Source organism: Phoca vitulina, unplaced genomic scaffold, assembly GCF_004348235.1.
Source record: "Phoca vitulina isolate PV1807 unplaced genomic scaffold, GSC_HSeal_1.0 scaffold4, whole genome shotgun sequence".
NCBI classification, from domain to species: Eukaryota; Metazoa; Chordata; class Mammalia; order Carnivora; family Phocidae; genus Phoca; species Phoca vitulina.
In genome coordinates, this window is record NW_022589707.1 from 11064830 (window position 1) to 11078743 (window position 13914).

The 13914-nt window shown below is 34.8% G+C and overlaps 1 protein-coding gene across 6 annotated transcripts in view; it reads left to right on the forward strand.

Moving 5' to 3' along the window:
* Positions 1-13914, forward strand: part of CNOT4 (CCR4-NOT transcription complex subunit 4) — a 145360-nt gene that overhangs the window by 99614 nt on the left and 31832 nt on the right. For all 6 annotated transcript variants that reach the window (XM_032401511.1, XM_032401512.1, XM_032401513.1 and 3 more), the window contains exons 8-10: positions 7530-7587; positions 10393-10642; positions 11907-12404. In XM_032401511.1, the coding sequence (XP_032257402.1) occupies positions 7530-7587; positions 10393-10642; positions 11907-12404 (806 nt within the window). The remainder of the gene's footprint in view (positions 1-7529; positions 7588-10392; positions 10643-11906; positions 12405-13914) is intronic.

Consider the following 13914-nt stretch of genomic DNA (forward strand, 5'->3'; position numbering starts at 1 on the left):
TGATTAGGTAGAAGAATCTGTGAACTTGAAGAAAAGACAATGGAAATATTATAATGAGTTTGAGGAACACAAAGAGAAAAGACTGAAGAAAAGCAAACAGAGCCTAAGGGACTTGTGGGACACCATCAAGCAGAGCAGCAGTGTATGTATTGTCAGAGTTCCAGAAGGAGAAGAGAGAGAGATGCAGAGAGAATATTTGAAGAAAAAAAAAAAATGGCTGAAAAATTCCCAAATTCAATGAAAGAAATGAATATAAACATGGGACAACCTTAAGGAACTCTAATTAAAATGAACTCAGACAAACATTGACACACTTATCAAACCAAAATCAAGTCAAAATTTCATAATCAAAAATAAAATCAAATAAAGTCAAATCAAAATTTTATTAAAATGCCAAAGACAAGGAGAATCTTGAAAGCAGCAGGAGATGTGAATCATCATGTAGAAGGAATCTTCAATAAGATTATCAGCATATTTCTCGTGAGAAACTTTGGAGGCCAGAAGACAGTGGGCCAATATATTCAGAGTGCTAAGAGACAAAAACTATCAACCAAGAATTCTCTATCCAGCAAAACTTTCCTTAAAGAGTGAGGGAGAAATTAAAACATTCCCAGATTAACAAAAACTGAGGGAGTTCGTGATCTCTAGACCTGCCCTGCAAGAAATTTGCTCAAGGGAGTCCTGCAAGGTGAAATGAAAGAACACTAGTAAAGGTAAATGGGCAAATATAAAAACTAGTGTGATTGTAACAATGGTTTGTAACTATACTTTTTGTTTCCTACATGATTTAAGAGACCAATATATTTAAGGTTCAATATATTAGTGTAAAAGCTAAAAGGGGTTGGGATTGAGCTGTAAAGGAACATAGTTTTTGTATGTTATTGAAATCAAGTTGATATAAATTTTGAGTATTATAATTTTAGGATCCTAGTTAAATATAATTCCCATGATAACAAGGAAAGTAACTCTAAGATATACACAAAAGGAGATGAGAAAGGAATTTAAACATTTCACTAGAAAAATGTCAGCTAAACACAGAAGATAGTAATGCAGGAATTTGATGGGGGGAAAGCTCTAAGGCATGTAGAAAACAAATGGCATAAAGGGCATAATCACTACTTCCTTATCAGTAATTACTTTATATGTAAATGGATTCAACTCTAATCAAAAGACAGATTGGAAGAATGGATAAAAATACATGATCCAACTATATGCTATCTACAAGAGACTCATATTAGAACCAGAGACACAAACAGGTTGAAAATGAAAGGATGGGAAAAGATAATCCATGAAAATAATACACAAAAGAGATCAGGGGACTCTTCTACTGTCAAACAAAATAGACTTTAAATCAAGAGAGACAAAGGACATTGTATATGAATACAGCAAGAAGATAGAACATTTAAACCTTTATGCACCTAATGACAGAGCATCAAAATATATGAAGCAAAAACTCACAGAATTGAAGGGAGAAATAGTTCTACAATAATAGGTGAAGACTTCAATACCCCACTCACAATAATGGATATAATAACCAGATAGAAGATGAGTAAGGAGAGAATTTATTTTTTTAAAATATTTTTTTATTAATTTATTTGAGAGAGAGCACACAAGCAGGGGGAGAGTCAGAGGGAGATGGAGAAGCAGACTCCCCGCTGAGCAGGGAGCCTGACGTGGGGCTCGATCCTGGGACTCCAGGATCATGACCTGAGCCAAAGGCAGACGCTTAACCAACTGAGCCACCCAGGTGCCCTAGTAAGAGAATTTAAACATAACTCAGCTGAATCTGACAGACACCTACAGAACACTCTCCCCAACAACAGAATACACATCATTCTCAAGTTTATGTGAACATTTTCCAGGATAAGATTATATGTTAGGCCACAAATCAGTAAATTTAAAAATCTAGATACCATAGTGAGTATCTTCTCACCGTGGTGGGATAAAGTTAGAAATCATTATCAAAAGGAAGTCTGGAAAATTCAAAAAATTGTGGAAATTAACACTTTTAAACAACTAATGGATTAAAGAAAAAATCACAAGGGAAATTGGAAAGTACTTAGAAATGAATGAAAATGAAAACAAAACATTAAAACTTACGGGAAATTAGCAAAGGGGATGCAAAGGGGGAAATTTATAGCTATAAATGCTTACATTAAAAAACAAAGACCCAGAGTCAGCAACCTTACTTTACAACTTAAGGAAATAGAAAAATTAAAAAAAAAAAAAAAAAAAAAGGAACAAACTAGACCCAAAGCTTGCAGAAGGAAGTAAAGATTAAAGAAGAGAAAGATGAAATAGCAAATAGAAAAACGGTAGAGAAAAACAATGAAACTAAAAGTTGGTTCTTTGAGAAGATGAACAAAATTGACAAACCTTTAGTTAGATGTAGACTATGAAAAACCACAGAAAAGCCTCAAATTACTAAAATCAGAAATAAAAGTGGGGACATTACTGCAGATTCTACAGAAATAAAAAGAATTGTAAGAGAGTACTGTGAACAGTTGTTTGTCAACACACTGGATAACCTAGATGAAATGGACAAATCCCTAGAAACACAAAACCTACCAAAACTGTATTATGAAGAAATTTTAAAAATATGAATAGACATATAATTAGTAAGGTTATCAAATCACTAATCAAAAATTTTTCAACAAAAAATGTGAATTCTACCAAACATTTGAAGAGGAACTAATTATAGTCTTTCTCAAACTTTTCCAAAAAATTGAGGAGGAGGGACCACTTCCTAACTCATTCTATAAGGCCAGCATAACTCTGGTACCAATGCCAAAGACATTATACAAACACCACAGACCGATACCCCTTATTTACATTGATGCAGAAATCCTCAAAAAAAATGCTATCAAACAGAATCCAGCATATTAAAAGGGTTACAAACCATGATAAAGTGGGGGTATATTCCTGGAATGCAGTGATGGTTTAACCTAAAAAATTGAGCACTTTCATGTGTCATATCAACAGAATGTAGGATAAAAAACACATGGTACCTCAGTTGATGCAGAAAAAGCATTTGACAAAATTCAGCACCCTTTCATGACAGGAACAATTAACGTAGGAAGGAAACTACCTCAACATAATAAAAGCTGTATATGAAGAACTCACAGTGAACATCATACTCAGTGGTGAAAGACTGAAAGCTTTTCCTCTACAATGAGGAACAAGGCAAATGCCCACTTTTATCACTTCTATTCAACACATTATTGGATGTTCAAGCCATAACAGTTAGCCAAGAAAAAGAAGAGACATCTAAATAGAAAAAGAATAAGTAATATTATCTCTTTTTATAGATAATATGGTCTTAATATGTAGAATGTCCTAGGGATTCCACATACAAACAAATGGTTTCACTAATAAATGAATTCAGTACAGGTTACAAAGTCAACACACAGAAATCAGTTGTATTTCTAAGTGTGAACAATGAATAGTTGAAAAGGAAATTACAAAAAATTCTATTCACCATAGTGTCAAGAAAAATAAAATACTCAGGAATTCCTAAGCAAGGAAGTTAAAACGACTTATACAATGAAAATACAAAACATTGCTGAAAGAAACTGAAGATACATAAATAAATGAAAACACATCCCACGTTCATGGATTGGAAGACGATATTATTAAAATGTTGCTTTTACCCAAAGTTGTCTACACATTCATTGCATTCCATATCAAAATCCCTGTGATTTTTTTTTTTTTTTAAAGATTTACTTATTTTAGGGAGAGGGAGAACAAGCAGAAGGGGTAGAAGGAGAGAGAATATCAGCCAGACTCCGTGCTGAACACAGAGCCCAACACGGGACTTGATCTCACCCTGAGGTTATGACCTGAGCTGAAACCAAGAGTTGGCCACTTAACCAATTACGCTACCTTGGTGCCCCAGTGATAGTTTTTGTTTGGTTGTGTTTTTTCGCAGATAGAAAAACCCCTCCTAAAATTCATACGGAATCTCAAAGGACCCCAAATAGCCAAAATAATCTTGAAAAAATAGAACTGGAGGGCCCACAGTTCCTAATTTCAAAACATAACTGCAAAACTGCAGTAATGTAAACAGCATGGGATTGGCATGAAGACAGATACATAGCCCAGTAGGATAGAAAAGAGAACGCAGAAATAAACCATCACGTAGACAGTTAAATGATTTTTAACAAGGATACCAAGACCCTTTCCCCTGTGGGGGAAAGAAAAGTCTTTTCAACAAACGGTGCTGGGAAAACTGGATATTTACATGTGAAAGAATGAAGTTGGACCCTTACCGAACACCATATTCAAAAATTCAAAATGGATCAATGACCTAAATGTAAGACCTAAAATAATTATTGACTATAAATAAAGCGAGAAACTTAAGCAAGCTCAAGGAGTTAAGTTTATTCAGGAATAGCAGAGGAACTGCAGTTTGGAACAAGCAAACTGTAGCATGCTACAGGCGAGTCCATTGAAGATTTTTGGTAGGTTGTATTTATGGGCAGGGAATGGAAAGAGGGGAGAGTTCAGTTAGAGTCCACTAAAATCAAAAACAGGAAACCAGCCTTGAAAATTTTCCTGAGCAAACGAAATCCTCCCTGTCACACAAACAAAGCTCAAGTCATCCCATTATGTGAGATCAATCCAATTTGAGCCATGTTCCATTCATGCCTCTGGCAGAACTTTCCAAGGTCGATATAGGACAACCTCTGATTATCCTCCCACCCAAGAAAATTTCAACACTATCCACTTTCTGAAAATCAGACATTTCAGAGGACTCAGTCTTTTAGTCCTTAGGTTTACTTTCCTGGGGGCACATATGTGAGATTCTCCCTCTTGTATTCTGCAGTTCTGTTTTAGATTGAAGTTCTTTCACACAACAAAACCATTAAAAGAAAACACATGACTAAAGCTTTACAACATTGGATTTGGCAGTGATTTCTTGGATAGGACACCAAAGGCACAGGTAACAAAAGAAAAAATAGATGGAGCTTAATGGAAATTTTAAATTTTTGTGACTCAGAAAACACTGTCTATAGTAAAAAGGCAGCCCACAGAATGGGAGAAAATACTTGCGAATCATATCTGAGAAAGGATTAATAACCATAATAATATAGAGAACTAAAACTCAACAACAACAAAATCAAATACCCTAATTCAAAAATAGGCAAAGGACTTGAATAGATATTTCTGCAAAGAGGATAGATGGTTATTGAGCACATGAAAAGATGCTGAACATCACTAATCATTAGGGAAATGCAAATCAAAACTACAATGAGATAATCTCCTTACACACATTAGTGTGGCTACTATGAAAAAAGCAGAAAACAGAATCACTAAATTCTCCTGGAACTAATATTACACTATGTGTTAACTAAGTAGAATGTAAATAAAAACTTGAAACATTAAAAAAAGAGGAAAAAATAAAACAGTAAAAAAAGCAGCAGAAAACAAGAGTTGGAAGGGATGTGGAAAAATTGGAACCCTTATGCTCTATGGGTGGGCATAGAAAATGGTACAGCCACTGTGGAAAACAGTATGGTAGTTCCTTAAAAATTAAAAATAGAATTACCATATGATCCATCCATTCCACTTCTGGGTATACAGCAAAAAGAATTGAAAGCAGTACCTTGAAGAGATATGTGTGCACTTACGTCTTAGCGCACAGTAGTTTAAACATGGAAGCAGTCCAAGTGTCCGTGGCCAGATGCACGGACAAGCAAAATGTGGTATAAATACAAAGTAATATTATTCTGCTTTAAAAAGAAAAGAAAAGGAAAATACTCTATGATTCCGCTTATGTGAGGTACGTAGTCAAAATTATAATGACTGGGAGGGAGGAGAAAATGGGGAGTTTAGTGGTATAGAATTTCAGTTTTATAAGATGAAAAGAGATGGGGATAGATGGTGGTGATGGTTGTACAACAGGGTGGAATGTATTTAATACCACTGAACTGTACACTTAACAAATAGTTAAGCCAGTAGATTTTATATGAAATCTGCTTTACCACAATAAAAAAGTTTTTTAGAAAATGTTACAAGTTCCTCTCATATCATCTTTCTAATACTGCTTTGTTTATATCGTTTCTGTGCTCAACAGTTTCTCTTGGCCTCTGGTGTCTACCATTTGTCCATACCTCCCACTGTTGTCAAAATCATCCTCTGTGTTAGCTAAACTAATTACTTAACTTTTTCCCAAACCCATCTATGACCTTTTGATGTGTGATACACTTGCTATTCCTACCTTTAATGTTCTTTCCTCCTTTTTCCCTTTCCTCTCCTAATGTGTAAATCTTTTTAAGGACCTACATAAATTTGAACTCCCCTAGGAAATATTTCTTGATTGCCCCACTTATGGTGGCTTCTCTTTCTTTTAAAGACCTATGATATTTATGGTTTAAACAATTCATTTAGTAATTGGCACTGGTTGATGTTTGTTCGTGTTTACCTATCTCATTTCCCCAAATGTCTCCAAACTTAGTGGGCTCTAAGCTGTATCTTAAAATTATTTGTAATACCCATTTGACCGTAAAATGAATTGATTTATTGCTATTTTGTGAAAATAAAGGTGCTGTTTAGTGAATTCCAGACCCATTTTTCAAGAGTCACGAGCATCTGGTGATGTTTATGCAGAAGATACACTGGGTATTCTGATTGCGTCCTAGCCCTTGTTAAATTTTTCTAGAGCAATTAAATGTGGTACCAGTAAAGTTGTCTGGCTGTCAGGGTAACTTTGTATATATTTACAGCCAATAAAATAATTTTGCGAAATTTGGAATCTTAATTTGTTTTGCTGTAATACTATATCATATTAGTATTTGGGTACTGATCCTTATCTTTTATTCATGTGCTAGGTTAAATACAGTTAGTTATGGAAATGCTTCGCTAGGTCACTGTTGTAATGCTTGTAAAGATTTCATTTTGTTGTTAAGTCAGCAATTCTTTGTTACTTTACTGTTGTACTGCATTTTCCCTATATGGAAATCAAGTGTTATGTCTTTGTTTAATAGTAAATAGTTTACACAAAAGTTTCTGTTTTGTGTGTGTGCATTTATACACACAAGTATGCCTTCTCTAGGGTTGTAAGTAGGCTATTGAAGCAGTAAAGGAAATGTATTGCTCTTAAGAACCTGTGGAGAACATTTGAGTGACTTTTATGCCCTCTGTTAAACACCTGGAAAAATAGGTGAGTATTATGTCAAGAATTTTAATGGGGAATGTGTTTATCATGTGCACAAAACTGAATAATGGATTAAATTTTTGACCTACTACAATAGTACTCATATTAAGCAGTACCTTTTTTTTTTTCATAAGTTATTATTTCACCCATTGTTTTTGGAGAATCTAAGTAGAATGTAAGTTGCTCAAGGGTAGGGATTTGATCTTATATTTCTTTGTATCCTCAACATCTCAGCTGATATCTTTATATCATAGTGTACCAACAAATGTTAAGATAATAAAATGTCTATTTTTCTGGCTTTTGGGGAGTTTGTTTTTATTGTGTGAGAATGACTTTACTCTGATTTTACTTGGTGTGTTTTTTCTTTTTACAGCCCCATTGACAAACCTTCAGATTCTCTCAGTATAGGGAATGGTGATAATTCCCAGCAGGTAAGATTTTGATTCTGTATCGCTTCATTCATCTTCCATTCCCTGAAATGGCATTCTATCCAAGTGAATTTTCTGGGTAGTGGAAAATACTTTAAATACGGAAACAATTTAAAAATACTGTTAGTGGATATCTTTTTAAAATCTATTATAATTAGTCTTCCTTTCTTCCACAGAATATTCTGTGTTAGAGTATAATTTAACCCTTTCTTGATGACTCAGAATTATCCTTATGACCACATGTTATATTGTACTGTGTGGCAATATATTAGTGTCCTAAGAATCTACTGATATTATTGGTCTTTTTGACCCTACTCCAAAATGGTCTCAGACTAGCATGCCTTCTTCATTCTTGATTTTAAGAGTTGTTTCTCTGCTACGTGCTCCCCTTGTTGCTTGTTGTCAGCTTTAATTTTCTGTTTCTCACAGTGTCCTTGCCCCCAACAGTTTTCCCTTTCCCCCAAACGCCTGTGGGCTTTGAAATAATAAACCAAATAGTTCAAAGTTGTATCCACATTGATACTGAGTGAGGTTCTGATCTTTGTATACTGGTTTGTATCATCTTGTCTAGGTGCTAGTTTTTCACTGCATAAGTTTCTGTATACCTTCTTATATTGGTACAGAAAAATATAGTTCTAATCTGTTCCATAAAGAATGGCCAGTTCCCCACAATGTTTGTGAGAAACTTAGAGATCTAAAAAAGACTGCTTTTCCAGAATTTTTACTCAGGTTCCATAAAAGAACTTGAAAATCAATATATTCTTTGTATGTTTTAGGTTAACATTAAAGATATTTTTCATATTAACTTAAGAATCATTGTAAAGGATATAATTTTCAGGATATTATAAATATTGGTATTTTTAAATAAAAGCACTACATTGCTTTTTAATAAGTATCTAAGAGATTCGAATATCAGAATATTTTGTTGCTCTGTCATTCATCTTAAAAAAATACACACTTTTTTGTAAACAATCAAATTTTATATCATTCCATGTTCTTCTTGAACTCATTCTTCTACTTCTGCTGTTACAGAATTTTATCTTAATATAATATAGTTTATTCTTGACAGGCATATACCTCTCTCAAAAATAGATGGGAATTTTCAATTAGAAACTATTTTTTTCTGACAGAAGGCTTTAAATGCCAGTTTTCTTTCTTTTTAAAAAAATTTTTAAAGATTTATTTACTTACTTGAGAGAGAGAGAGAGAGAGAAACTTAAGCAGACCCCCCCTGAGTGTAGAGCTCATTGTGGGGCTCAATCTCAGGACCCTGAGATCATGACCTGAGCCCAAACCAAGAGTCAGAGCTTAACTGACTGCCCCACCCAGGCGTCCCCCAACTTTCTTTCTTCTGAATTTTTATTCATAGTTTTGATTTGATCAAAGCAACTTACTTAAATACAGATTTTGATAAAAATTAGTTATTAAACACAAACTCTAAAACTATATTAGAAATTTATTTCTTAATGAAATATGGATAGGGCTATTTTAAAATTGGTTTTCATTGGGGCACCTGCGTGGCTCAGTTGGTTAAGCATCTGCCTTCAGCTCAGGTCATGATCCCAGAGTCCTGGGATTGAGGCCCGTGTCAGGCTCCCTGCTCAGCAGGAAGTCTGCTTCTCCCTCTCCCTCTGCCCCATCCTACTCATGCACAAGTGCGTGTGCTCTCTCTCTAAAATAAATAAATAAAATCTTAAAAAATATATATAAATAAATAAAATTGGTTTTCATGTATCCATGGATGAATATTACCTGTTGGTACAAGGAGACAAGTTTCAACAGCAATGTTAGTCATGTTTTCATTTTTGAAAATGTCAGTGCTGAGGATGGAAGAAAGAGTATTATCTCAGTATCAAATTTTTGAACTCTTTCTGAGTTAAATACCTAAGAATCATAAAGATTTATTACAAAAATTATTTTTAATGATGTGTTTAGAAATAACGTGATTAGATCTTCTTTCCATTTTGTTTAAAACTTAAGTATTGGGGCCTGGATGGCTCAGTCAGTTGAGTGTCTGCCTTTGGCTCAGGTCATAATTCTGGAGTCCTGGGATCGAGCTCTGAGTCGGGCTCCCTGCTCGGTGGGGAACCTTCTTCTCCCTCTTCCTGCTGTTTCCCCTGCTTGTACTCTCTCTCTCCCCCTAACAAATAAATAAATAAAATCTTAAAAAAAAAACCAAAAAAACTTAAGTACTGGGAATCATCTAGTTTGCAAAACAGTCTAGTCATTAGTCACTCTCATCACCAACCTGAATATTTTTTTTTTTTTAAGATTTTATTTATTTACTGGAGAAAGAGTGTGAGTGAGAGAGCATAAGCAGATAAGCAGCAGAGGGAGAGGGAGAAGCAGACTCCCCACTGAGCAGGGAGCCCGACTCGGGGCTCGATCTCAGGACCCTGAGATCATAACCTGAGCCGAAGGCAGCTGCTTAGCTGACTGAGCCACCCAGGCGCCCCCAGTCTGAATATTTCTAATAATATTTTTGTTGCTCTCATAAAGTTTTCACTCTTGGTCAAATTACTATAGTTAGATCCCAAAGAGTGAGCAATAGTTCGTAAAGTGAGAGAAGATAGGTTCTGAAAGGAGAGGAGACTGGCTTAGTCTTTTCAAGAAGGAATCAGTTTTAGAAAAGAGTACATATGTAATTGATGGATTTTTTAAAAATTCGTGTTCTCATAAAGAAGTGTTTAAGCACCCCAGTTTCAAGACCACTGTTCTAATGCCTTTTGTTGCAAGCCTTTCTGATGGCGGCTTATTAAAGTGTATAAACTTCTATTGATTATTCTTTTCTTTTCCTATTTTATTTAGATATCTAACAGTGATACGCCTTCACCACCACCTGGTTTATCAAAATCCAATCCAGTCATCCCCATCAGTTCATCCAATCACAGTGCACGGTCTCCTTTTGAAGGGGCAGTAACTGAGTCACAGTCGTTATTCTCAGATAACTTTCGCCATCCCAACCCGATCCCAAGTGGGCTTCCTCCTTTCCCCAGCTCCCCACAGACATCCAGTGACTGGCCTACAGCACCAGAGCCACAGAGTCTCTTCACATCAGGTATACAACAATACCACTGCATGTTAATAACATTACTCAGGCTGAAATGAGACCTTGCTTAATGTGTTTTTACCCCTTTAAGCACCCCCACTCCCTTTTTCATAAAATTGTAAACATTTAAAGGGCATGGAGTAGGATGGTTAGATAAGTAGCTGTATGACTTAGGACTTAATGTGTTAACAGATTTCTCCAGAAATCAAGGGTTAGATCATTTTTCTGATAATAAAATGCTTATTCCTCTAAGAATTTTTAAGGGCTTACATTTTTAATCGTATTTGTGTTTATATAGTTAAATTTAAGATTTTTTTTTCTCCAGCTGATGAAGAGGTATGTTAGTTAATATTGAAAGCTATATTTTGGCATTTCGAGCCATTTTCATTTTTATTCATTGTAAGTTTTCTTATTAATGTGAAGGATGGCATAAAATTAATATTGAAAATATAGTACCTATTATCGGAGCAGACAGTTTTAAAAAATACATAAAGTTTAAGTAGATATTTTTTCATTGTTACATTATTTTTTCCTAGATTATATAAAGCATATATTCAAAATTACTTACACTTTGTCTTTGATAAATATATTTAAAAAAATAAACCTCTGAAACAAATAATACATGTTAAAAAACAAAAAAGAAGATAGTAGGAAGGGAAAAATGAAGGGGGGAAATCGGAGGGGGAGACGAACCATGAGAGACTATGGACTCTGAGAAACAAACTGAGGGCTCTAGAGGGGAGGGGGGTGGGGGGATGGGTTAGCCTGGTAATGGGTATTAAAGAGGGCACGTATTGAATGGAGCACTGGGTGTTATACGCAAACAATGAATCATGGAACACTACATCAAAAACTGATCATGTAATGTATGGTGATTAACATAACATAATAACATAAAAATTTTAAAAAAATAAACTTTACTAAGTGAATTCTGTTACATCATATTTATTACCTTATTTCATTGAAATGACTTTCTCCAGGTTTTGGTTATGAATAGCTAAAGGTGTAATTTGGGTTTCAAGTACTTTGTTTTCTTTGATTACCAAAATCAGTCTATATCATTCAGTTTTTGAAGTTGGTAACTTAAGATGAAATCATTGCTAGAAGTATATGAGACCTTTTATAATATAATCTTAATGTGCTAAGAAATCATACAGATTTTGGATATATTTGCCTTTATCTTATGATGTTTAACTTTCACTAGTGTGCATACTCGTTAAATACATAAGTGAGCTATGTATTTTAAATTTATCACTAATTGTCTTCCCAACAGAAACAATCCCAGTATCATCCTCTACAGACTGGCAAGCAGCATTTGGCTTTGGTTCTTCTAAACAACCAGAGGATGACTTGGGTTTTGATCCCTTTGATGTCACTCGAAAAGCCTTAGCAGACCTGATTGAAAAGGAACTGTCAGTCCAAGACCAGCCTTCCCTTTCGCCCACATCTCTTCAGAACTCCTCTTCACACACTACAATGGCCAAAGGTCCGGGCTCTGGATTCCTGCATCCTGCTGCACCGACAAATGCCAACTCTCTCAATAGTACCTTTTCAGTCTTGCCACAGAGGTTCCCTCAATTTCAGCAGCACCGAGCAGTTTATAATTCATTCAGTTTTCCAGGCCAGGCAGCCCGCTATCCTTGGATGGCCTTTCCACGCAATAGCATCATGCACTTGAACCACACAGCAAACCCCACCTCAAATAGTAATTTCTTGGACTTGAATCTCCCGCCACAGCACAACACAGGTCTGGGAGGGATCCCTATAGCAGGTAGGTTCATTTATAGCCTTTGAGAATTTGTGAATAACTCATGCCTTCAGGTTGTTGGGTGGGTAGGGTGGGAATTTTTGAATAACAGAGAATACTTATTATTCTTGGAAATTTCTATGGGGAAAAAAAGTCCTTATCATAATTTAAAAATTTTTAATTGGATGGATGCCTTGTAATATTGAGCTTTATAAGGATGGTGGAGTATTATACCTAGTTATAACTTGGAAGCATTTTATTTAACAGGGTAGTTACCAAACTTTCATGTGGAATATAAATGCACAAAAAAAAGAAAAAATGTGCTCTGAAATTATGGTGCTGGAAAGTCCAACACCATGGTACAAATTCTGATTATACATTCTAAAAGTAAACTGATTCAAAAAAAATTTTTGAAATGGTAATTAGTGAGAGCATGAGGGATGAAGCCACTCTCTAACTACTTTTGGCAGTTACTTATTTTGACTGATACACACGTGCAAACACACACACAAACTGTGCTCTATGTTAATAAAGTACTTAATATTTGAGAACTCTGATTATTAATGTTTCACAGACATATGTGTATACTTTCTGTGAAAAAGCAGTTGTTCAAGGAGAGATACTTTCCCTTTTGGTCTGTCATGTTTTTATTTCTGGGGAAAATACTAGGTTCCTCATAAGTGATACCAGAATACTTCTGGTTTTGTACTGCTACCCTTGAAGGTTTCAGAACTTTGGGGTTTTAAGGTCCCATATAACATTTATTAGGTCAAGTGACTTCTATATCTAAAGGAATCCTTCTTATTAGTAGTTTTTTTTTTTTTTTAATTTACTTAATTTGGGCTTTAGAGATGACTGGTAAAAGAGAGAGTTTGTTCCTCTCCTGATTCTCTCAAGTAGGATAGAATCGTCCCTCACTGTATTACATAATTCGTAAAATTTATTGTTATCCCTTGTCATGGCCTTTAAGATATGGCATGGCACAGTCTTACTGTAATAATGTGCTGTTACCAGCAAGTTGTTTGTTCTCTTGTTTTTAGCCAGGTTGATAGGTGAATTTGAAGAGATCCATCAGACTTCTTTGGCTCTTTGGCCATTTCATTTTCAAGACAAGTAGATGGGTTAAGAGAATATGGTTTGTGACTTTTGATATAGTGAATTTAACAGTTGATACAGTGAAGTTAATTTACATAAGCATGATACACCAATGTATTGGTTTGTATATCAGTGGGACTCATGATATTCGTTCATTTGATTATGGTAGTTAGTAGGTAATTCAGAGTGACATTTTTCAATCTTCTCCTTCTACGTGATACTCACTTGTGAAACACTTAAGTACTCAGTTCCTGATACTGTGTTTTTTTCTTCCATTCAAGACAGCATATTAGAGTGTAATTTTGTTTTGTTTTGCTTTAATCATTTAGAAATGTGGCATTTTAATGACTAATAGTGTATCTTATAACTGATTATAACATTAAGAGTTAAAGTTAAGTTCCCCTAAATATCCTAAACATTTAAAAGTAAAATATTAAAC